Source organism: Heptranchias perlo, chromosome 8 (genome assembly GCF_035084215.1).
Source record: "Heptranchias perlo isolate sHepPer1 chromosome 8, sHepPer1.hap1, whole genome shotgun sequence".
Classification (NCBI taxonomy): Eukaryota; Metazoa; Chordata; class Chondrichthyes; order Hexanchiformes; family Hexanchidae; genus Heptranchias; species Heptranchias perlo.
This window is the reverse complement of record NC_090332.1, coordinates 6,338,130-6,362,782: the sequence shown is the minus strand read 5'-3', so window position 1 is coordinate 6,362,782 and position 24,653 is coordinate 6,338,130. Positions and strand designations below refer to the sequence as shown.

The 24,653-nt window shown below is 50.0% G+C and overlaps 2 protein-coding genes across 2 annotated transcripts in view; one reads left to right on the top strand and one right to left on the bottom strand.

Annotated features, from left to right (window-relative positions):
- Positions 1-8,021, top strand: part of arfgef3 (ARFGEF family member 3) — an 80,966-nt gene extending 72,945 nt beyond the window's left edge. The window contains exons 33-34 of the mRNA XM_067988437.1: positions 757-1,972; positions 3,256-8,021. Of these exons, the coding sequence (XP_067844538.1) occupies positions 757-1,972; positions 3,256-3,447 (1,408 nt within the window). The 3' untranslated portion in view covers positions 3,448-8,021. The remainder of the gene's footprint in view (positions 1-756; positions 1,973-3,255) is intronic.
- Positions 8,022-11,972: 3,951 nt separating this feature from the next.
- Positions 11,973-24,653, bottom strand: part of LOC137324294 (NHS-like protein 1) — a 224,082-nt gene continuing 211,401 nt past the window's right edge. Inside the window, exons 6-8 of the mRNA XM_067988436.1 lie at positions 20,724-23,696; positions 17,778-17,904; positions 11,973-15,792 (exon numbers count right to left, since the gene is read on the bottom strand). Coding sequence (XP_067844537.1) covers positions 15,000-15,792; positions 17,778-17,904; positions 20,724-23,696 — 3,893 coding nt within the window. The 3' untranslated portion in view covers positions 11,973-14,999. The remainder of the gene's footprint in view (positions 15,793-17,777; positions 17,905-20,723; positions 23,697-24,653) is intronic.

The following is a 24,653-nucleotide window of genomic DNA, read 5'->3' as shown; positions in this document are numbered from 1 at the left end:
GTTTAACGCCATATAAGGGGATCCCTGTACCCCAAATATAAAAGTCTGGCATTCATCAAGGGGCAAATACTTACCCCCCTAAGGAACTGGCCCATACATCAGGTATTACACGTTTCAACATAAAATTTGCTGTAGATTGTCCTGCGGTGAAAACGACCCCCAACAGTCATCCTTGGATGGGTTGTTGCAGGAGCATACCTCTGCCCCCTACCCCCTCAGTGCAATCGCTGTGGCCCGTCACCACTGGTTGGCGGGAATGCGACTGTCTATAAACAGAGATCAAACCCGAAGATCTGGAATAAAAGCCCGGAGTGTTGGCATGGGGCAGAGTTCCCACAGCTCTGGGACTCGCACTGTTACTGTAGAGATGTTAACATTTTATTGCTGCTTTGACTGTAAAGGCCCTGATTTTCCTAAAAATGATCCTCTCACATTTCTTTGGTTGTTCTGTGATTGTGTTGTAATTATGTTTACATTTTATCATCTAAACATAGAAACACATTGCTGTAATTCCCTTCCAACTTCCCTTCCTGGCCCCATTATAATTTGTTCCCTCGCTTCAAAAAACCCACTCCCATCCCCTCTATCCTTACAAACTATCAAACACACACACGCAATTAAATACACACACATATACGCACACACACTCATATGCATACACACACATACACAATTATACACACACACACACACACACTGCTGTATTCTCTCACTCTATGTACTTATCTGTCTAAATCTCTGTCTTTTGCTCCACAGAATCCCATTCCGGACAATAGTGGTGAGCTTGTTATCCCACCAGGTGTTACTTCAAAATCTGTACGATGTTCTACTCGAAGAATTTGTCAAAGGTCCTACTCCAAGCGAGGCTTCGGACAGAACCGTGTCCTTTGGAGAAACCAAGCCCGCTGGCTTCCTGAGATACATCTCCATGCAGAACCTGGCCGTCATCTTCGACCTGCTGCTGGACTCCTACAGGACTGCTCGGGAGTTTGACACGAGGCCGGGGCTGAAATACCTGCTGATGAAAGTATCAGGAGTCGGAGGAGCCGCCAATCTCTACCGTCAATCAGCGATGAGCTTCAACATTTACTTCCAGGCTTTGATTTGCGCCATTCTGACCAACCAGGAAAACATAACCGCTGAACAGGTCAAGAAAATCCTTTATGAGGAGGAAGATCTGAGCACGGATTCTTCCCAGCAATGTTCCTCGGAGGACGAGGACATCTTTGAGGAAACAGCCCAAGTCAGCCCTCCGAGAGGGAAGGAGAAGAGGCAGTGGCGGGCTAGAGTACCTTCCCTCAGCATCCAGCCCGTCAGCAATGCGGATTGGGCCTGGTTGGTGAAGAGACTTCACAAGCTGTGCCTGGAGCTCTGTAATAACTACATCCAGTTGCACCTTGACCTGGAGAGCTTTGCAGAAGAGACCCTGGCCATGAAAGGGGATCCTCTCTTCTTTCTGCCGTCCAGCCATTCAGAAGGATCCACCCCGTCCACCGGGGGGATGTCGGGCAAAGATACACCATCAGAAGAGGGCGCCAAGTGTCACGTGAAGGAGCAGTCGTCGGACGAAGGGAAGCCCAAAGGCCCAGGTAGTGCCCCCTTGAGCCCCAACACGGAGAAGAAAGAGCAAGGCAGGAAGAAGGAGTGGTGGGAGAGCGCCGGCAACAAGATCTACACCATCGCCACCGACAAGACAATCAACAAACTCATGTTCGAGTACAAGAAGCGCAAGCAGCAGCATAACCTGACCGCGTTCGTCAAGGAGACAAAGTCAGAGAAGAAGGGGGAGACGGTGTCCGGGAGGTGTCCAGATTCGCCTCTTCAGCGGCCTCATCAGCTGTTAGACATGAGCCAAATGAGACATTCCTTCAGTGCAGGACCTGAGCTGCTCAGACAGGAGAAGCGTCCTCGCTCTGGGTCGACCGTAAGCTCCCACAGTGTCTCTGTGCGCGACACTGAGGCGCAGATGCAGGTATGGTACTGCTTTGAAATGTATAAAGTTACATTTAGTTTAGAACTTTTATTGATCCCCTTCCCCCTCTCCCTTTTTAATTCCTAACCGTCCTCCTTTCCTGAAGGTGCTGCTCCTTGCTGGAGTTCGAGTGCTGACCAGCTCTCGCTCTAGTGTGAGTCTAGACAGTAAAGACCGGGACTTTCTGTTTCTCTGCCGGTCAAACTAGGATTTTGCGCTTGTTCGTTTTAATGGGCAGAAAAGCACCACCTAAGTGCCAGCGAGCTATTCGTTGCAGCCCAGACTGATCCTATTATCAGCCAGGCAATAGCCAAGGGCAACTGGTGTTCATAGAATATACCTCAGCATATGGTAGAGTAATTGTCATGTTACCAACTAGCAACACCTGAGGTTGTGAATTCAAATCCCACCATGGAATTCAATAATCTGGTAATTTTGGGCTGGCACCAGAAAAATGACCATGAATCTAATGAATAGTTTTACAAAATCCAACTAATCTATTAATTTCCTGTAGGGAAGGGAGTCTGGCACCTCTATCTGGTCTGGTCTACTCTCTATTGACTCTTAATGTCCTCTATAGTGGCCGAGCAAGCCACTCTATTGTAAAAGCAATTGCTCAAGTAGAATACTCACCATTTCTTGGGAAATGGCAGGTCAAACATCTTACATTAAATATAACAAATATATAAATGCATCACGGGTGTTAATAATCTCCAGTGTCGCCCACATCCCAAGAACAAATTTTTCCAGGGATTCCGCCAACCTTCCACCGTAGTTATGGTCAGAGAATCGGGAGAACCCCCAGAGAAATTTCTGGTGGGTGTCTTCAGGGCAGTGAAAGATGAAGTTGTTTTTGTTCCTGGGTTCCTTGTTTTCAAGTCCCTCCGTGGCCTCGCCCCTCCCTATCTCTGTAACCTCCTTCAGCCCTACAACCCTCCGAGACCTCTGCACTCCTCCCATTCTGGCCTCTTTCACATCCTCGCTATTCATCGCTCCACCATTGGCGGCCGTGCCTTCAGCTGCCTAGGCCCCAAGCTCTGGAATTCCCTCCCTAAACCGCTCCGCCTCTCCACTTCTCTCTCTTCCTTTAAGTCACTCCTTAAAACCTACTTCTTTGGCCACCTGTCCTAATATCCCTTTATGTGGCTGGGTGTCAAATTTTATTCAATATCGCTCCCATGAAGCGCCTTGGGACATTTTACGACGTTAAAGGCGCTATATAAAAGCAAGTTGTTGTTGTTGGGTTATACGGCTGTCTGACTAAAATGGCTTTTCAATTGTAGGCGTGGACCAACATGATATTAACCGTCCTCAACCAAATCCAGCTGTTGCCGGATCAGACGTTCACGGCTCTTCAGCCTTCTGTGTACCCGAGTATCAGCCAGCTCACCTGTCATGTCACCGACGTCCGGGTTCGACAAGCTGTCAGGGAATGGCTGGGAAGAGTGGGAAGAGTCTACGATATCATCATGTAAAAAAAAACACATACACACACACACACACACACACACACACACACACACAAACATATAAAGGAAAAAAAAAATCTATATTTATGAAGCACAATGATTCAAATTCAATGGGCGAGCCAGTTGGCTGCTTCGCCAATCCTGATGGGGAATACGTTCCCTGTCGGAGCACATCACGTTCCAATGCCCTAAAGCCATTCATTGTTGCTGCAATACATCGAGGCCATCGACTTGCTCCCTGTGAAAGTCATTGAACCTATGATGCCACCAGACTAAAGGGGTTGCATTGAGGGGATTGATCTCAATAGTGCCATGAGTGGAATGTCCCTGTGGTTTTATTTGAGAGTGAGGGGAGTACTACCCATCCCACAGTTCGATCTGAAAGGCTTGGCCTCACCAGCTCCGCACTGGTTGGGATGGGTAACCTGGGTGGGGGAGGTGGTGAGGTGGCAGGTCCACAAGGTCACAAGATAGATACAGATGAGGGAGACCATTCTGGTCCATCTTAGCTCAACCACCTAGGCAAAAGCAAACTTACCCCATCACACCAAGGGCTTTCAACATCGACGGGGCGGGGGGAGGGGCGTAAAATGGGCAGAGGCGGATTGGCCGCCCGTAAGAGACCCCGCCCGATCGAAGTCAATGGAAAGCAAAATCTGGTCCCGCCGGAATTCACAGTTCAGCCCCACGTTTGTTGAATGACTCTGAGGTTTTTGCCTCCAGTACACTGGCGAGAAAAACCTTGCCAAATGTTGGTTACTCTTTGTATGAAGCCCTTCCTACAATCCATCCTAACCTTGACCTTTCCCCAGTTTCAGCCTGTTCTTCCCCCTCGTTCTGCTGTCTTAACTTACTTTGAAGTTGTGCTCTGGATTTGCCTGTTCGACCCCAATCTCTTAAACCAGTGCTGCTTGTGAAGTGTTTTTAAACAGTGTGATCTTGAGGTAGATGCTTCTGTGGTGAAAGTGACATTCTTCAAACGGATTTTACTAAGGACCCAGCCCTGCAGTTTTACAGTTACACTAATGCACAGTTTGCATTCATATAGCGCCTTGGGACATCTCTATGTTAAAGTCGCTGTGTAAATGCAAATTATTGCTGTGTTGGATTCTACACTAACTGTTGGTCTATTGCTCCCTCCCCATCCAGCCCTGTGAGGTTTGGTTTACCTTATTTCAGACAAAAATTTTCATTTACACCCCCAGACTTCAGTCACAGATTCATGGAATCTTACAGCAAAGAAGGAGGTCACTCGGCCCATCGTGCCTGTGCTGGCTCTTTGAAAGAGTTATCCAATTAGTCCCATTATTTTTGATATAAACATTAATTTGCACTGAATGAACAGATCTTGGGCGAACCCATTGTCTTAACATTGATGGGGCATTGAGGGTTTATCTCATCGGGCTGGGTGCAACCAGGCTGTCAGTGCCATGGATGTTGCCATGGTCACCTGTCCTAATGACTCCTTCTTTGGCTGGGTGTCAAATTTTGTCCTATAAAGCTCTGGTGACGCGCTTTGGGATCTTTTACCACGTTAAAGGCGCTATATAAACGCAAGTTGTTGTTGTTGTTGAGTTGGCGCATCCAGCTCTCCTGCTCCTGTCGACAATGTGGCCGAACCAGATTCCAGAGTGACCTTGTCGCGTCTGTGACCTGACCCGCGTTCAGTCTCGCGAGCTCTTTGCCTCGATTGGCTTTGGAGCTGGTTTTCAGCCGGTCAGAGGCCGATGTGGCTTCCATCTCCAAAATGGATAGCGGGACATTGGATAACAAGGAAGGAAAGAATGTAAAACTTATTTTTTAAAGAAAAAAATTGTATAGAATAGGGTATATTACACAGAAACAAAGTGAAATTAAAATTATAAAAATAAGAGAATGGGGGAGGAAGAAGAGGGAAACAGAAATACCAGGTACAGAGTGTCGAGGAGAAAAAAACAATGTCCTTTTTTCCGACCTTTCCAATGGATGTTCCACCGCCCTCATCTATCGCCCCAGCTTTGGTAATCTTCACTGGCTCTCCACCCCTCAGCACATTCAAAATCCTTGTCCTTGTCAGCAGATCCCTCAATGGCATTGCTGCTGCCAACCCCCGCAGCCTCCTCCAGCCTTCACACCTCCCAATCTGCACGACCGCCTCCAGCCCTCGATCCACCAGAACTCCACAAGTGCCTCCAGCCCTCGTTCCTGCTTGTATCCTCTTCTCTTCCAACCCTAGTCTACTATGCAATGCCTCTCTCCCCACTCCACACTCAAGGAGACAGAGCCTTCGGTCATCTTGCACCCACACTCTGGAGCTCTCTCCCTAAGCCCCTTTGCCTTGCTACAGCTCTCTTTCCCGCTCCCCCCTTCAATAGCCTCCTTAAAACCCACTCTGAAATGTTAAGCACCATGGGGCATTTTACCACGTTAAAGGCACTGTATAAATGCAAGACCTGGACCACCTAAAGTAAATCAAGGAGGAGGCTCACTGCCAATAACAGACACTGAACATCAATCACTCAGAGTGAGTTACTGAGAACCATTTCCGAGCACACATTGGGCGAAGGAGCCAGCCAATGACGAGAGTGGTATCATCACGGGACGTTCTGCTCACAGCTAATACCCAAGGTCCTAATGGAGGGCTTCAAGTTTGTAAAAAGGCCCATTGGTGAGAAAGTGCATTACGACTGGTGCCAGAGGGGAAAAGGATGGTCACGTTTTACACTTAAGGTGTATGTCCAACAGAGCAAGGCAATGTACAAGATACAAGCAGTTGACTGAGTTCCATGCATTGTTAAGACCCAGGTTTGGGGGGGGGGTGGTCCCAGGAAAGTGCTGATATCCTGGAGCTCAGTGATGTGGAGGGATAGGGCTCAAGGGGCTGAGTGGCCTCCCTTTTATGTTCCAAGACCCCTCCCCCAGGCTTAAGATACACCGCCACACCTCCTCCCCTCCCCCAACTGGGATGGCGGCTGAGCAACCTATTGCCAGGTCTTTTGTAGGTGCTGCCTTGTAACTGGGCAACAGAGGCAGCGCCAGACGAGACTCCTTTGGTTTTATATCTTCACCAAGGGGAGAAATTACTCCGACCGCCCCCCCCCCAACCCTGACTCTGTGCCAGGTGAGACAGGCAAGACCTCAGGACATCCATCCAGGTGTCCCAACTTGTGACATGCTGTGTCCTTTACTAGTGCGGTCACACTGGGCTTATTTAGCATATTGGTACCAAAACAGTATAAGGAAGAAAGAAAAATCACACTGGATCCCAATACATTTCAATGTTGTGCCACTACAATTGTGCGATGCCCTTAATTCATCAACACAGTTGCTCCAATCATCAGCGACAGGCCTCTAACCACCAGTATTTCACCCCATGGATTATAAGCTGCTCGTATCCCGCGTGAGACCTCTGCTGGCACTGCTGATTCCCAAGGCACGGGTGGCACGCAGCCCAAACGATAAACCCGACAGGATTCTCTAACACCGCTGGACTCGGAAGACCTATTTTCTGGAGGTTCTTCCTCCAGCTGGCTGTAGCAAAACCGGGCAGATTTACCTCCAGAAGGTCGTGGTTTCAAGTCCCACTCCAGAGACTTGAGCCCATAATCCAGGCCGACACTCCCAGTGCAGTACTGAGGGAGTGCTGCAAAGTCGGGAAGTGCCGTCTTTCGGATGAGACGTTAAACCGAGGCCCCGTCTGCCTTCTCAGGTGGACGTAAAAGATCCCTTGGCACTATTTTGAAGAAGAGCAGGGGAGTTCTTCTCGGTGTTCTGGCCAATATTTATCCCTCGACCAACATCACTAAAGAACAGATTATCTGGTCATTTATTTCATTGCTGTTTGTGGGACCTTGCTGTGTGCAAATTGGCTGTCACGTTTCCTACATTATAACAGTGACTACACATCAAAAAAGTACTTCATTGGCTGTAAAGTGCTTTGGGGCGTCCTGAGGTCGTGAAAGGTGCTGTATAAAATAGTTCTTTACCTTCGTGGTTTCCTGCGGTGACAGTAAGGGTGTCGCACAGTATTAAGGGCAACTCAAACGATGTCTCCAGACACACAAACCAGAGGTTGAAAGGACAGAATCTGTACTGATCCCGCTGGGTATTTTTCCACAGTTCGAGTGAATGTAGTATGAAGATTTCATGCAGCTTTACACTGTACTCGAAATGCCGGTGACAACCTCAGCAAACTGTGCACCAAGGCTGCTCAACAACTACAGTATTTCAAATTAGGTCAAACCCAAACATTGTCACAAGTAACTGTACACCACATCGTTTGTTAAATGACTGGGCTCGCTCATTCAGTCCTGCTCATACAGTCGCTGCATAAGAGTTCTCGTTTTATTCACTTTTTATTTATATTGTATTCGTGCTTTTCCGAAGTCAGATATTTCGGTCGACGTTTGGCTGTTGGGAATGTTGCCGTCGTTATTGCTTAATTTATGTGGAGGAAAATCACATCTGTGTGTATATTTTTGCTCTGATGATAGTGGTCTAAATGGGCCACCGTACATTTTTGCATTTTAAAAAGCAATTGTGGGATGGACTGTATTTATGTTGCTTGTATTATAGAATAAACATGCAGGTGCACAACAAAAGCTGGGCTCAGCTGCCCTTTAATTTTTCTTTCCATTTACTTGTGTGTTAGCTGTAGCTCAGTTGATGGCACTCGTGCCCTCAGGGTCAGATGGTTATAGGTTCAATCCCTATTCTAGGAGCTGAGCGACTGACCTATTAGCAATGATCCAGGCATTGGACCAAGACTTAGGCAGTCTCCACTCTGCAAAGTTCTCCTAACACCTGGGAGCTGGTGGCTGGGTTCAGAGAGCTATCCCACAAACGAGTTAAGCACTCTTACACGGGCTGATGCTCCAGTGCAGTACTGAGGGAGTGCTGCATTGTTGGCGGTGTTGTCTTTTGGATGAGACGTTAAACCGAGGCCCCGTCTGCCCTCTCAAGTGGAGATAAAAGATCCCACGGCGCTATTTCAAAGAAGAGTAGGGGAGTTATCCCCGGTGTCCTGGCAAATATTTATCCCTCAACCAACCAACACTAAAACAGATTATCTGGTCATTATCAAATTGCTGTTTGTGGGAGCTTGCTGTGCGCAAATTGGCTGCCGCATTTCCTACTTTACAACAGTGACTGCACTTCAAAAATATTTCATTGGCTGTAAAGCGCTTTGGGACATCCTGAGGTTGTGAAAGGCGCTATATAAATGCAAGTCTTTATCATAGCAGAATTGTACTTCACGAGCACATCCCTCATTTTTTGATCACCATCAAGCCAGGAGACCAATTCTGGTTCAATGAGGAGTGTAGAAGCAGCATTAGGCATATCTTAGAATGAACTACCTACCCGCATGCTAAACACCAAAAGCAACAGGCTATACACAGGGTTAAGTGGTCCCACAACCAACAGATCAGATGAAAACTCTGTAGTCCTACCACATCCAGTTGAGACTAGTGGTGGTGATGGACAACCAGGCAACTAACAGGAGAAGGAGGTTCCACAAACATCCCCATCTTCAACCATGGTGGAGCCCAGCATGTGAGTGCAAGAGACAAGGCTGAATTATTTGCAACCATCTTCAGCCAGAAGTGCAGTATAGATAATCCAACTCCGTCTCCTCCCGAGGTCCCCACCATCATAGATGCCAAAGACCAGCCATTTCAGTTCACTCCATGTGATGTTATGAAGCAGCTGAGTGCCCTGGGCACAGTAAAGGTACTAACAAAATCCCGGCTTTAGCACTGAAGACCTGTGCTCCAGAGCTGGCTGCTCTCTTAGCCAATCTATAACATCGGCATCTACCGTCAATGTGGAAGATTACTCAGGTATGTCCTGTCCACAAAAACGCAGGAAAAAATCTAACCTTGCCAATTACCATTCCATCAGCCTCCTCCCAATCATCAGTAGTAATGGAAGGAGTCATCAACAGTGTAGTCACTGTTGTAATGTAGGAAACGCAGCAGCCATTTTGTGCACAGCAAGGTCCCACAAACAGCAATGTGATAATGACCAGATAATCTGTTCCAGTGATGTTGGCTGTAGGATAAGTATTGGCCTGGACACCGGGGAGAAATAGTAATTGTTATGCATTGAAAAAATAATATGAACACTCCCCAGAGTGACTGAGTGGGTCAATGCACTGGGGAAGTTTTGGACTTTGTGTGATGGTGTAAAATGGGTGATAGCGAGTCGGCAATCCATTTTATATCTCTCCCCATTGTTATTTCCATTGAAGTCGATTGGGAGAGATGTAAAACGAGGCTGCCGAGTCACTATCACCCGTTTTACGCTACCACTGTATGCCCCACGTCTGCTGCGGTCCTGATCCAGATAGACCAGGAAAGTCCTTGGTTGGATCTGTGGTCTCAGGTGCTTGGTTTGAGTTGGTCTTGGTTTACTTGGGCTGGGAGAGGCAACTAATCAGACTGTGTTTCATTGGCCATACTGGGATCAACCAACTGGGCAACTAAGATCACACCGGGCTCCCTCCCTCCCTCCCTTCACCAGTCACTCACCCACCCACCCCACGGGAGTTCTCGGCATGAGTGAAGTACACTGTGCGATACTAGTAATGGGCATGTGTGTAATTCCTCTGTCCACCATTTTTACCCTTTTCTTTTCTTGGGTTAAACTAGCATTACTAATATCAGATTTTATCACTGACACCATGGGCCTTCCACTACTGTTCTGTGAAAATGCAAGAAAAACTTGTGACATTGGAGTTTTACTTGCCAGGAAGGACTGCTTCTGGGGAAACCCCACAAGATATGTTAATTATTCAAATACATTCAATTGCGCAGAGACCAGGCACTGAAACATTTATGTTTTGTTCAGAGTAACGGAACGAGTGCGGAATATTATGTGGGTCCATTTTATTTTTTGCTCTATTTCTCCATCAGTTTTTCGCCCCACTTTCACTCCTTGTACAGTTCCACAGGCACCTCCCAGTACCACACCCAGCACTCGTTCTCCATACGTGAGCCTAGACGGTGCCTGTTGGCAAGCTATTTGACTGTGGATTGCATCGCCAAACAAGCCCAATATTCCCCGTCCCTGATGCCCACGTGTGTGCACTTCGCAGCAGGAGTCACTGGACAGTGATCAGGAGCAGGAACCTTGGCTGAATTCCCCTCTCTCCAACCCAGGAGTCACTGGGCAGTGATCAGGAGCAGGAACCTTGGCTGAATTCCCCTCTCTCCAACCCAGGAGTCACTGGGCAGTGATCAGGAGCAGGAACCTTGGCTGAATTCCCCTCTCTCTCTAGCCGAGGGGTGCTGTAGCTATACAATTTATAGAGGTTTCTACTACAATCTCTAGGTCTGTGTTTTTAATTTTTAAAAAATCAGAAAACAGCACGATAAATATTTATCACAGCTGAAATGTTTTTTTCTTTTATGCTTAAAAATTAAATGACACAGTTTACTTTGTCTCTCCTGAAGTCAGTGGACTTGTTGGTGGGGGGGAACGGGGGGCAGGGGAAAATTCCTCTGCAGCGACCCAGGGCTATGGGGAAAGAGCGAGGGAGTGGGACTAATTGGATAGCTCTTTCAAAGAGCCGGCACAGGCACGATGGGCCGAGCGGCCTCCTTCTGTGCTATAAGATTCTATGATTCTAACTTCTTAATTGCATTCACAAAGATTTCCTCTTGTGGGTATTTCTAGGGAAATCGCAAACTTTTTCAAGGAGAGGCTAGAATTACTGATCAGGGAAAACTTTACGATGTCACATTATTTACACAGAAGGTGGTTAGAACCTGGAATTCTCTGCCACAAACCGTTGTTGAAGCAAATTCTTTAGAAGAGGAATTAGCTTCTTGACAAAGAGGAACGTTGAAGGGTATGGGGAGCTAGCAAGAGATTGGGATCGGACTAGATGGAGATGAACTGGGCATTGATTTGATGGGCTAATGGCCTGTCTAAACATTCTTTGATGTCGCTACACAAAGCAACCAGATCAGCAATTCTATATATATATGGTGAGAACAGCTACCTTCGTACCTCACTCACACGGCCACTGGTCACTTGAGCCCTCATATCGAGCATCGGCAGGTAATTCAACAGTGGGCACTGTCATTCAGATGAGACGTTAAACTGAGGCCCCGTCTGCCCTCTCAGGTGGGCGTAGAAGATGCCACGGCCACTATTTCGAAGAAGAGCAGGGGGAGTTCTCCCCGGTGTCCTGGCCAATATTTATCCCTCAACCAACATCACTAAATCTGGTCATTATCACACTGCTGTTGGTGGGATCTTGCTGTGTGCAAATTGGCTGCTGCATTTCCTACATTACAACAGTTACTCCACTTCGAAAGTACTTCATTGGCTGTGAAGTGTTTTGGGACATCCTGAGGTTGTGAAAGGTGCTATATAAATGCAAGTTCTTTCTTTTCGCACATTGAGCAATATTTGCCATGTGAGCCATTAGTGGAAAAAGAGTACTGTTGAATTTTGGGACGTATTAAAATTACGCCAAAAAAACTTAATGAGGGAGAACGCAGGTGGTAATTCATTACTTGTTTGTGTGAAAGAATGTTTGACAGTTTTGCAGGTGAGCTGAAAATCTTACTTTATTTGAAATGTGTAAACACAGCATCCATTACCATCCTTCCATCTACAAAAAAAGGCATTCAGAAAGACCTCAGTGTTTCCAGTACATCCCGACCGGGACAAGACGGACCCTCCCTCTCTCCCCCCCAATAAAAGAAGACGCAGTAGAGACCGGAAGGAAACAGCAAGTGTCTCAATCACTCTCTGTACTAAAATAAATAATCTACAAAGTTTCAATTTCAAAAAAAAAAGAACAAAATACTAAAATGTACAAATTTCCAAAACTTATGTTTACAAAGGGAGTCCAAAAGAAAAGAGGCCATTTTACATTCTCTGTACATGTACAAACAGTATATAAAGGGCAAACTGTGAGGAAGAAACATATTCCATTTGACAAGTCCAAATGGTTCCTGGCATTGGTGATATATCAAATACGAGAGTGTGTGTGCTTCTCTTTAATTTAATATGTAAGGCTTTGCTTGTGCTGCATTTTGCATAAACAATCTTTTTTCAAAAAAACTGTTCTGGAAATTTCGGAAGGTTTCTCGAAAAATACTGCAGGCAATTTTTCTTTTTAGAAAAGGCTCCATTATCTTTGGTAACTGAATGTCAGCAAGTATTGCAGGATTTAGAATATTCAAGTCATATTTACAGCTGCATTATTGTCTCGATCAACAATTAACCAGGCCCGTTTATTTCTCACCCGCCCCTCACTCTCTCTTCCCTCTCCTCCCTTTCCAGCAGGAGTGATTGGGGTAGCAATTAGGAGCAGGAATCCTGCCTCGTTTGTTCCCTTCGCCGGTGCTGGGGACCCACTCGGGCCAACCAAAGTGCGGCCCCCCATCTTAGATCAGCCAACTCAGCCCAGACGGAAGATTGGACACGGCACCTCGATAACACACCATTTGCCCGCTAAACCGCCAGTTTCTCTTTAATATCCACCGCTGGCAGAGTTAGGACTCTGCGGTCTCTCAGGGATCTAAATATTGGAATCAACAGCCCCGGATGTTTGCTGCCAAAATAACGGCGAGTTTAGTGGCATTCGCCATTATTGGTGTGTAAATCGCCCAGCGACTTGTGGCGAGGAAGAGATACCCCGTGAGTCGCGAATCGCCACAAGTCGCCGGATGATTTTCCGCATCTCTGCCGTCAGCCTAGTGAAGAGGACAGCTCGAGCCCTCAACCTCCCCCGTGAGTTTCGAGAGATTGTGTTAGCGGAAGGAAGGTTTGGTGCAGCGCTGGTGTTCTGCCACTTGATGTCAGCGGCGGCCTCTGTCGCTATGTTCTGACACGACCAGCAGCACCTGGGAATCTGCAGACTCGGAGAAAGACGGAGGTGGGGGCCGCGGGCGGGGTGAGTGTGCAAGAGAGGGAGTGGAGACGCTGGAGCTGCAAGTGTTTCCAACAGACTGTGTGGAGGAGGGAATTAACGTGACAAGTGTTACGAGGCTATCGAATGGGCTTTCTTCACCTGAACCCCCGGTAACAGCCCGTATCCGTGTCGGCTCCATTGCTGATCCAGCCGGTTAGTTTTACTAATTCAGTGACGACAGGGAAAAATGAGACTTAATGCAAAAAATTAAATGTCAGAAATAATTTGTCTTAAATTGAGCGGATACAGGAACATCTGAAACCCCAGCAGGGCCCCTGTTGCGTGCCCCTTCATTTTCTTCCCCCTTTCTGATTTCCTCTCCTCTCCTGAAGACGGTGACTCAGTCTGCAGTACAGTTTCACGCGTGGTTTGCCCATTCATGTGGTCCTGCTTGGCGAATGTTGGCGAGGTTCTCTGGCCACGAGGGAGCCTGAGTCCAAGCGGAAGGGGCATCTTTAGCCGATCCTTCACCCACCTCCCCAGCCCACACTCTCTCGCCACCTCAGGGACACTTAAGCCAACTGCAGCCGTCCTGGCTGAGATGAATTAACTGAGCACGGACCGGGGACCCTCTGGTCTGAACAGCTCCGTGCCATGCTGGGTGGCACATTTAACCATTAAGGGCGCAAGAGGAGCCCTACTTACTATTAACTCACATATACTACCTCCACATGCATTTTATTGCTACATATGTCTTTGAAATTGTTAAGACTCCGATGTAAAGACTGCACGGACCCTCCAACATAAACCCTCCATTTACAGTACTTACTAACTCTATTTCCTCCCCTCCGTTACTAAGCGCTAGAGGCTAAAGAGGGGCAAGGGTGACCTAGAGGACACAAGACTCCAATCCTCCGTTATGTTGTCCGATTTCACAGCTTGAACCTCTGGCTAACCTTGATCACCACACCCTCTCCCAGAACCCGTCTAGTCACTAACAGTGCAAGTCACTCTATCTCAGCTCCACTGAGAATATTCACCTACGGGAAATAAATATTTGCCAAAAAAAAAATCCTTTCTGAAGACATCAAAAAACTCTCAGCCTCCTTGCCCGCTCCCTCTTGTGTTTCTTTTTTTTGCTCGCCCTCTCTCCCTCTCTCTCTCTCTCTCTCCCTCTCTTCTCTCTATCAACTCCAGACTCGGAAGCTACCATCTCCTCCCCCTACCATCCCATAGCTTCTCGCTACAACCTCTAATCCACCCAGCAGCCTTAAGCCCACCTTAATCACAACAAATAAAAACACAACCAAGGCGTTCGCTTAACAATCGACTCGCGACGAACGCTTCTCTCTCGCGCGTTCTCCGCAACTGTTTCCGACCGAACGAAGGGAGCTCTTTTTCCCTACGTTGCAACACTTCAAGAAGTTCTTCATTGGCTGCAAAGCGCTTCTGGGAGGTCCTGAGGTGGTGAAAGGCGCTATATAAATGCAAGTTCCGTCTTTCTTTTAGCACAGGGCTGACACCTCCCATTTGCACAGCTTCTATTCCATACCAGACAACAGCACAGCACGTCCAACAGGGGAGGAAAGGCGAGACCATTTTTTAGGCTTCTCCTTAACTTGCTTTTGCGTCAGCCTGCGCCCTGTGTTAAACGTTAATAAACGAAAATAAAAAGTTGGGGAATAAAATCAGTCTTTCTTATTTCCTTTCATGAGTCCCAGTCTTCATTCGCACTTTCTTCTGTTAAAGTGCCTGCGCTGCTCTGGGTGGGGTAAACGTTCGTCGCCTTGCACGTCGAGTCTGGAAGTTTCCGTGAGGCGGGGGCCGAGTCCCCTTGGCCGGAGACAGTGTTACCTCCCGGCACCAATGGCCCCCACTTTCCCATGGCACTCGCCCGTCTCTCCTCCAGGCCATTGGCGGTGACGTTGTCCCCCTCGCTGTGGCGCCGCCCCTCGGCCTCCAGGCGCTGACCCTCCGCAGCCTCGGCGGCCTCTGCCTCCCCCTCGCAGATGACGGTCATGGGGCTGCTGTGGAGGCGGTGATGGTGATGGTGGTGCCGGGCGCCGTACCGGCTACTGGCGGCCGAGGGGGGCGTCCGCGAGCGCCCGAGCCGGAGGGCAGCCAGCCCCGCGCCCCGGGGCATCGGCCCCTCGTGCGAAGCCCACTCCTCGCGAGGGCTCCTGCCCCGGGCCGGACTCCAGCCGTCCCGCTCCGTCTCGGCTAGGGGCTCCGGCCGTCGGTGCCTGGGGTCGGTGCTCCTCAGCATCTCGGCCGCCGACATCCGGCAGCCCGCCTCCGGCCTGCTCCCCTTCTTCAGCAGCAAGGCCTTGAAGCTGTCGCTGCTGGTGCTGGATTTCCGCAGGTTCCTCTGGATGGACCCCACCTGCTTGAAGGATCCCGGACTGGGGACGCTTCCCGTGGGAGTGACGGGAGGCGAAGGGGATTGAGTCCTGCTGAGCTCGTCCTCCGAATCTTTCCGGCCCAGGACCCTCCTTTTGGACCTAAAGGTTGAAAACACAATGTTAGGACTTTCTCCTCTTTTTGTTACACAAAAGAAAAGATTTTAGCTGAGCAAAGGACTGCCCTTACTTGGAATTACATAGAATTTACAGCACAGAAACACCAGCTTAATCCAACCTGCTGCCCTTTTAATAACTCGTACCAAGTCCCGTTCACCCATCACCCCCTGTGCTTGTTGAGTTACATCGGCTCCCAGTCCGGGAACGCCTCGATATTAAAATTCTCATCCTTGTGTTCAAATCCCTCCATGGCCCTCGCCCCTCCCTACCTCTGTAACCTCCTCCGGCCCTACAACCCTCCGAGATCTCTCCGCACCTCCAATTCTGGCGTCCTTAAAACCTACCTCTTTGACCAAGCTTTTGGTCCCTGTCCTAATATCTCCTTATGTGGCTCAGTGTCAAGTTTTGTCTGATTTACGTTCCTGTGAAGCGTCTTGGGCCGTTTGACTACGTTAAAGGCGCTATATAAATGCAAGTTGTTGTTGTTGTTGCTGCTACTGTTACATCGTCTCACCCTATCATCATAACCCTCTATTCCTTTCTCCTTCATGTACTTATCTAGCTTCCCCTTAAAGGCATCCATGCTATTTGCCTCAACTACTCCATGTGGTAGGGTGTTCCACATTTTCATCACTCTCTAAGTGGTTCTGGTGAGTAGACTGCATATAATTCCGCAATAATGCGAGCCCCATGTACGTCCAACGAGCAGGCCCTGGTTACAGCACATCTGGAGTACTGTGTACAGTTCTGGGCACCGCACCTTAGAAAGGGTATATTGGCCTTGGAAGGAGTGCAGCCCAGATTCAGCTGAATGTTACCAGGTCTCCAAGGGTTAGATTATGAGGACAGGTTACATTAACTAGGCTTGTGTTCCCTGGAACATAGAAGGTTAAGGGGTGATTTGATTGAGGTTTTTAAGATTTTGAAAGGAATTGACAGGGTAGATAGAGAGAAACTTTTTCCGCTGGTGGGGGAGTCTAGGACAAGGGGACATAACCTTAAAATCAGAGCCAGGCCGTTCAGGAGAGAAGTTCGGAAACATTTCTTCACGCAAAGGGTGGTAAAAGTGTGGGATTCTCTCCCACAAAAAGCAGTAGATGCTAGCTCAATTAATAATATTAAATCTGAGATCGATAGATTTTTGCTAGCCAAGAGTTTTAAGGGACATGGAGCCAAGGCGGGTGGATGGAGTTAGGATACAGATCAGCCATGATCTCAGTGAATGGCGGAACAGGCTTGAGGGGCTGAATGGCCTACTTCTGTTCCAATGGATTCACGTACACGCAAGCGAGACCCCCAAAATTGAGAATCCAATGTACACAAAAATAAAATATGGCTGCCCCCCACCCCCCCCTGATGCTTTATTCTCCTCCCCCTTCCCAAGTCTGAAAACTCAGAAGCTTCAGCTCATTATGTTTCCTCGGCCTAGAGGGAGGGAAAAGACTGCTTCCCGATTGGGAGATTTTGATTTTGGCCTTATCCAGTCCTCTGGGCCCATGAACCCTAACGAGCTACGTTGGGAATTTCCTTGGGGTGGGGGGTGGTTCTCCCGATTGGGGGTTTATCCGGGGGTTTCGGCGGCCAATTGGGAAAATCCCCCAGTGAAATTCCTGCCATTGAAGTTCCAAAGCTGATCAAAGAGGCAGGACCCTCAGGAGCTTCCACTGGGTCGATGGGAGGAATTTCCAGGATGCTTTTAGCGCATGGGCTGCCCCTTAGACACCCCAATCCCTAAGGCAATCAAGTAAGTTCCAGTCGAGTCACCAGTCTTACTGAACTAACCCCCTCCACACCCACACCCATATGCCCCAAAGGGGCCTAGGAGCACAAGACCAGGAAAGACGTCAAATCAAACGTCTGTCTGCACTTCAGGCAATAAACAAAACAAATCTTGGCCATCGCCCTCAGGCTGAGATTCATGCAATCATCACTGGATCAGTGTAAAGATTTCTCACCCCTCTCCGTACCTGTGAATTGCTGCGAACAAGTCCTCCGTTGTCCTGGGCTGGGTGGGAGTGACTGGCTCGTCACTACTTTCTCCGCAGCTGTTTGTAAAGGTGCAGGAACTGGATTTGTTCACTTCAAACACATCACCTGTTAAAGACCAGAACTTAAACTCCAGCCACTGAAAGGCATAGGCACCAGGGTAAAATAACAAACACCTACCACCTATAACACTCCGTTACACCCCGTCTAAATCTAACACACTCTGTTACACCCCGTCTAAATCTATAACACTCCGTTACACCCCGTCTAAATCTATAACACTCTGTTACACCCCGTCTAAATCTATAACACTCCGTTACACCCCGTCTAAATCCACAACACTCTGTTACACCCCGTCTAAATCTATAACACTCTGTTACACCCCGTCTAAATCTATAACACTCTGTTACACCCCGTCTAAATCTATAACACTCTGTTACACCCCGTCTAAATCTATAACACTCCGTTACACCCCGTCTAAATCCACAACACTCTGTTACACCCCGTCTAAATCTAAGACACTCTGTTACACCCCGTCTAAATCTATAACACTCTGTTACACCCCGTCTAAATCTATAACACTCTGTTACACCCCGTCTAAATCTATAACACTCTGTTACACCCCGTCTAAATCTATAACACTCTGTTACACCCCGTCTAAATCTATAACACTCCGTTACACCCCGTCTAAATCCACAACACTCTGTTACACCCCATCTAAATCTAAGACACTCTGTTACACCCCGTCTAAATCTATAACACTCTGTTACACCCCGTCTAAATCTATAACACTCTGTTACACCCCGTCTGAATCTATAACACTCTGTTACACCCCGTCTAAATCTATAACACCCTGTTACACCCTGTCTAAATCTATAACACTCTGTTACACCCCGTCTAAATCTAACACACTCTGTTACACCCCATCTAAATCAATAACACTCTGTTACACCCCGTCTAAATCTAACACACTCTGTTACACCCCATCTAAATCAATAACACTCTGTTACACCCCGTCTAAATCTATAACACTCTGTTACACCCCGTCTAAATCTAAGACACTCTGTTACACCCCGTCTAAATCTATAACACTCTGTTACACCCCGTCTAAATCTATAACACTCTGTTACACCCCGTCTAAATCTATAACACTCTGTTACACCCCGTCTAAATCTAACACACTCTGTTACACCCCGTCTAAATCTATAACACACTGTTACACCCCGTCTAAATCTAACACACTCTGTTACACCCCACCTAAATCTATAACACTCTGTTACACCCCGTCCAAATCTATAACACTCTGTTACACCCCGTCTGAATCTATAACACTCTGTTACACCCCGTCTAAATCTATAACACTCTGTTACACCCCGTCTGAATCTATAACACTCTGTTACACCCCATCTGAATCTATAACACTCTGTTACACCCCGTCTAAATCTATAACACTCTGTTACACCCCGTCTGAATCTATAACACTCTGTTACACCCCGTCTAAATCTATAACACTCTGTTACACCCCGTCTAAATCTATAACACTCTGTTACACCCCGTCTAAATCTAAGACACTCTGTTACACCCCGTCTAAATCTAACACACTCTGTTACACCCCGTCTGAATCTAACACACTCTGTTACACCCCGTCTAAATCTAACACATTCTGTTACACCCCATCTAAATCTAACACATTCTGTTACACCCGTTTAAATCTATAACACTCTGTTACACCCCGTCTAAATCTATAACACTCTGTTACACCCCGTCTAAATCTATAACACTCTGTTACACCCCGTCTGAATCTATAACACTCTGTTACACCCCGTCTAAATCTATAACACTCTGTTACACCCCGTCTAAATCTATAACACTCTGTTACACCCCGTCTGAATCTATAACACTCTGTTACACCCGTCTAAATCTAACACACTCTGTTACACCCCATCTAAATCTATAACACTCTGTTACACCCGTCTAAATCTATAACACTCTGTTACACCCCGTCTAAATCTAACACACTCTGTTACACCCCATCTAAATCTATAACACTCTGTTACACCCGTCTAAATCTATAACACTCTGTTACACCCCGTCTAAATCTATAACACTCTGTTACACCCCGTCTAAATCTATAACACTCTGTTACACCCGTCTAAATCTAACACACTCTGTTACACCCCATCTGAATCTATAACACTCTGTTACACCCCGTCTAAATCTATAACACTCTGTTACACCCCATCTGAATCTATAACACTCTGTTACACCCCGTCTGAATCTATAACACTGTTACACCCCCTCACACCCCATCTAAACTCTATAACACTCTGTTACACCCCGTCTGAATCTATAACACTCTGTTACACCCCGTCTGAATCTATAACACTCTGTTACACCCCGTCTAAATCTATAACACTCTGTTACACCCCGTCTGAATCTATAACACTGTTACACCCCCTCACACCCCATCTAAACTCTATAACACTCTGTTACACCCATTCACACCCTCTATACCCTCTAGCACTGTTACCCTCAATTTTACCCTCTAAACCCATAACAGCCTGATACACCCCCCTCATGCCCTCTATCGACCCTATAACACTGCTACTTGCTCTCACATACTCTAAACCCTATAATACTGTTAGACCCCATCATACCTTCTAAACACTGTGACATTCTGTTACACCTCCTTGTACTGTCTCAACTCTGTAACACTCTGTTACCACCTCCCACCCACCCCTCATATCCTCCAACACCCTATAGCACTGTCACATTCCCTCATATTTGCCCAACTTAGGGAGGGGAGGGGATGGGAGGGGAATGGAAGAGGAAGGGCAGGGCAAGGGAGGAAGCGGAGAGAAGGAGAGACAGAGGGGATGAGGAAGAACAGGAAAGTAACATAGTTAAATTCCACGTCTAAATCTTACCCATTTCATCACCATCCATACTATCCCAAGTGTTTGAGATGTCTGTTGCCTGTTCTTCTTGCACACTGGCATTTTCCTGGCTCTCTTCCAACACTTTCTCCTCATCCCTCTGATCGACTTCCCATGCCTCGTTATGCTCCGTGTCATCGGATTTCCCGGCAGGATCGGAGTCCGTCTCCTCCACGTTCTGGGGTGAAGGTGGGACTCCGTTGGTCCCAGCTGTTACCGTGGCGGCGGTGGTAGCCGTGGCTTCTGCCGAATGTGAGATGACCGGTGCCCATTTCTCTTGCGGTGCCAAGTTCCACGGTGACGGTGGGACAAGTAGACTCAACTTGGGTTTCCTGGCGATTGGAGGCGGCATTTTGCTGGGCGATTTGGCGTTGGGTTTTTCGGGTGGCAGCACCCTCTCCGGGTCTGGCCCTCTATCAGTCCTGGCGTCAGTGCCTTTCCCCTGGGCAGCGGAAGCAGGGCTCGGTGGCTCCACTGTGGGCACTAGTTCGCTCTCGGCCCTTGCCTCAGGACCGTTGGAGAGCGCTAACGTTTCAGGCCCATCCGCGCCACCAACCTCGCCTTCGGAGCTGAGCGCCAGGTCATCGGCGGAGGCCGCCGGTGCTTTGGCGGCCGCCGCGTTGGCCTGGCGGTTGCGTCTGGCAAACCTGCGGAGGGACGAAGGACGCTGCAGCACGGCCGGTTTCTGAGGCGGCGGAGACAAGGGAAGCTCTGATTTGTCCTGCAGCTCGGGGCTGGGCTCCTCCACTTGACTCGGGCGGTCTGCTTGTTGGGTCCTCCTCACAGACCTCAGCTGCACCATCTGAAGAGCTTTGGGTGTAATGAGGGGCAGGCCCATCACCGGCTTGAGGGCCTCTTCCTGGTCGGACAGGGAACTGGGTTCCTTCCTGCAGGGGCGGGCTGGCGATTGCGGGGGCTTCTTCGCACATTTGAACGCCTTCAGATCCAGAGGGGGAGCAGGAGGGGGTAATGTGGGCAGAGGGGGAGGAGGTGGGGGTAATGACAGCAGAGGGGGGGCAGGAGGGGGTAACGTGGGTAGAGGGGGAGCAGGTGGGGGTAACGTGAGCAGAGGGGGAGGAGGAGGGGGTAAGGTGAGCAGAGGGGGAGGAGGAGGGGGTAAGGTGAGCAGAGGGGGTGAAGGAGGGGGTGACGTGAGCAGAGGGGGAGGAGGAGGGGGTGACGTGAGCAGAGGGGGAGGAGGAGGGGTTGACGTGAGCAGAGGGGGAGGAGGTGGGGGTGACGTGAGCAGAGGGGGAGGAGGAGGGGGTGACGTGAGCAGAGGGGGAGGAGGAGGGGGTGACGTGAGCAGAGGGGGAGGAGGAGGGGTTGACGTGAGCAGAGGGGGAGGAGGAGGGGGTGACGTGAGCAGAGGGGGAGGAGGAGGGGTTGACGTGAGCAGAGGGGGAGGAGGAGGGGGTGACGTGAGCAGAGGGGGAGGAGGAGGGGGTGATGTGAGCAGAGGAGGAGGAGGAGGAGGGGGAGGAGACGGAGGGGGACGAAGGGGAGGAGCAATCAACGATGCTGGAGGAGCGTTGGAGAGATCAGCTCCCGTGTCCCCCACCTGACGCCGGGAATCGCAGCCATTTGAGGACAGGGAGGCGGAAGAGGAAGAGGCCGATACGGAGGACAGCAGAGAGGACTTTCGCTCAGGCACTTTGGGCTTCGGTTTGGCAGGCCCCGGCGACACTTGCCGCGAGAAGGCGGGCGCTGGGTTGAGCATGGTGGGGGTGTTGCACTGGCTGGAGTAGCCGCTCGACGGGGACGTCACGCCGTGCGATTTGTCCGGGGACGAGTTCTTTGGCTTGGCCTGGGCGTCGGCCACGTGCGCTCCAGAGCCTCTCGCCGTGTCGTCCTGCGCCCTCCCGGTGTCGGCGTAGTAAGCCCAGGGGTCGCCGTACTCCGAGCGGATGCTGCTGGTCTCGCTCTGGGACGGCGTGGCGGCGCAGGTGGAGTAGGCGTTGCTGGCGGCCGTGGAGCGGCCGCTGCTGTTGCTGCCGCCTCCGGCGCTGCCTGGGCTGCGAGGCCGCGCGGCCCAGGGGTCTCGGCCCTCGGAGGAGGAGGAGGGGGGGCTCGGAGAGGCGCCCTCCTGGCACTTAAGGTTGACCTCCAGCGAGCGCTGCAGCGTGGCAATGAGCGACTCGCTGAGGACCGGCCGGCCGGCCTTGGCCTTCTTGCGCAGCGAGTCCGTGCGAGTCGGGGGCAGCGGCGGCTTCTTGGTCTTCTTCAGCGATATGCTGCGCCCGAGCGAACTGTAGTCGGACCGGCCGTCCTGGTGGTCAGCGGCCCCCTCCCCCGTCCTGGGCCCCGTCTCCGCCAGGCGCTCTCCTGAGCCCGGGGAGCTCCAGCCCGTCCTGGTCGAAGGAGGGCGCCCCGAGCCATCGGAGGCGGGGCAGCCTGAGATCGTGACCCGGGGCCCCGGGGAGGAGCGGTGACCCCCCCTCAGACCGGCAGCGAGGGGGGAGGGGCAGCCGGCCACGGCCGGCGAGGACAGCGTGGCGTGGGCGGCGATCCGGGCGGAGCAGACCTGCCCGGTGGCCTCCTGGGCTCGGCAGCCCCTGATCTCCTGGGACTTGGGCCTGGGCAGCGTGCCCCTCGCCGAGCCGTCCACCTGCAGCGTGCCGAACGACTCCTGCGGCTCGCCCGCCATGTTCCCCGGCGCGTGCAGCGCGACCCGGGCTCCCGGCCGGGGCAGGCTGTGGAAGCGTCGCACGTCTCCCTTCGCCCCGTCGCTGGCCGCCGACATGTTGCCCGACGAGCTGGAGAGCTGGGCGGCGATGCCGTGCCCCTTCTGCGCCCGGATCCTCCGGACTGACGGCGGTACGACCTTGACCTCCTCGGTCTGGCAGGAGGAGTCCCTGGTCTGCGAGCGCCCCCCAGCAGACTGACCGCTCTCCAGGCGGCTCATGGTGGAATACTGGCCCGGAAGGACGAACGAGTGACCTCTGGCCGGAGTCTGCGCCGTGCCTGTCATCAATCGGAAAAGAAATATACATAGTACCAGAGCCAGGAAATACTCAGTGAACAAATGAGCCGCTAAGAGGCATTTTACAGAGCAGACATTTAAAGCAGCTTTTCTATCATTTGTGCAGCAACTTGCGACAACTTGCATTTATATAGCGCCTTTAACGTAGTAAAACGTCCCAAGGTGCTTAACAGGAGCGTAATCAGACAAAAAACTGACACTGAACCACATAAGGAGACATTAGGACAGGTGACCAAATGCTTGGTCAAAGAGGTAGGTTTTAAACAGCGTCTTAAAGGAGGAGAGAAAGAGGTGGAGAGGTTTAGGGAGGGAATTCCAGAGCTTCGGGCCCAGGCAGCTGAAGGCACGGCCGCCAATGGTGGAGCGTTTAGAATTGAGGATGCCAGAATTGGAGGAGCGCAGAGATCCCGGAGGGTTGTAGGGGCTGGAGGAGGTTACAGAGATAGGGAGGGGGGCGAGGCCAGGGAGGGATTTGAAAACAAGGACGAGAATTTTAAACTTGAGGTGTTCCCGGACCGGGAACCAATGTAGGTCAGCGAGCACAGGGGTGATGGGAGAACGGGACTTGGTGCGAGTTAGGATATGGGCAGCAGAGTTTTGGATGAGTTCAAGTTCACGGAGGGTGGGAGATGGGAGGCCGGCCAGGAGAGCATTGGAATAGTCCAGTCTGGAGGTAACAGAGGCATGGATGAGGGTTTCAGCAGCAGCTGAGCTGAGGCAGGGGTGGAGACGGGCGATGTTACGGAGGTGGATGGAGGAAGTCTTAGTGAACAAATAGAGAAAAATAGAAGAAACAAGTCTTTCTGGCCGCTGGCTTTAGTGTATCTGGCACGTTCACCCTGCTCGGCAATATAAAAGTGGCTTCACATTGGCACCACTACAGCTCCCTTTTCAAATCACTGTCACACAGCAAAGTGCTCAGGGAAACATCTTCCATG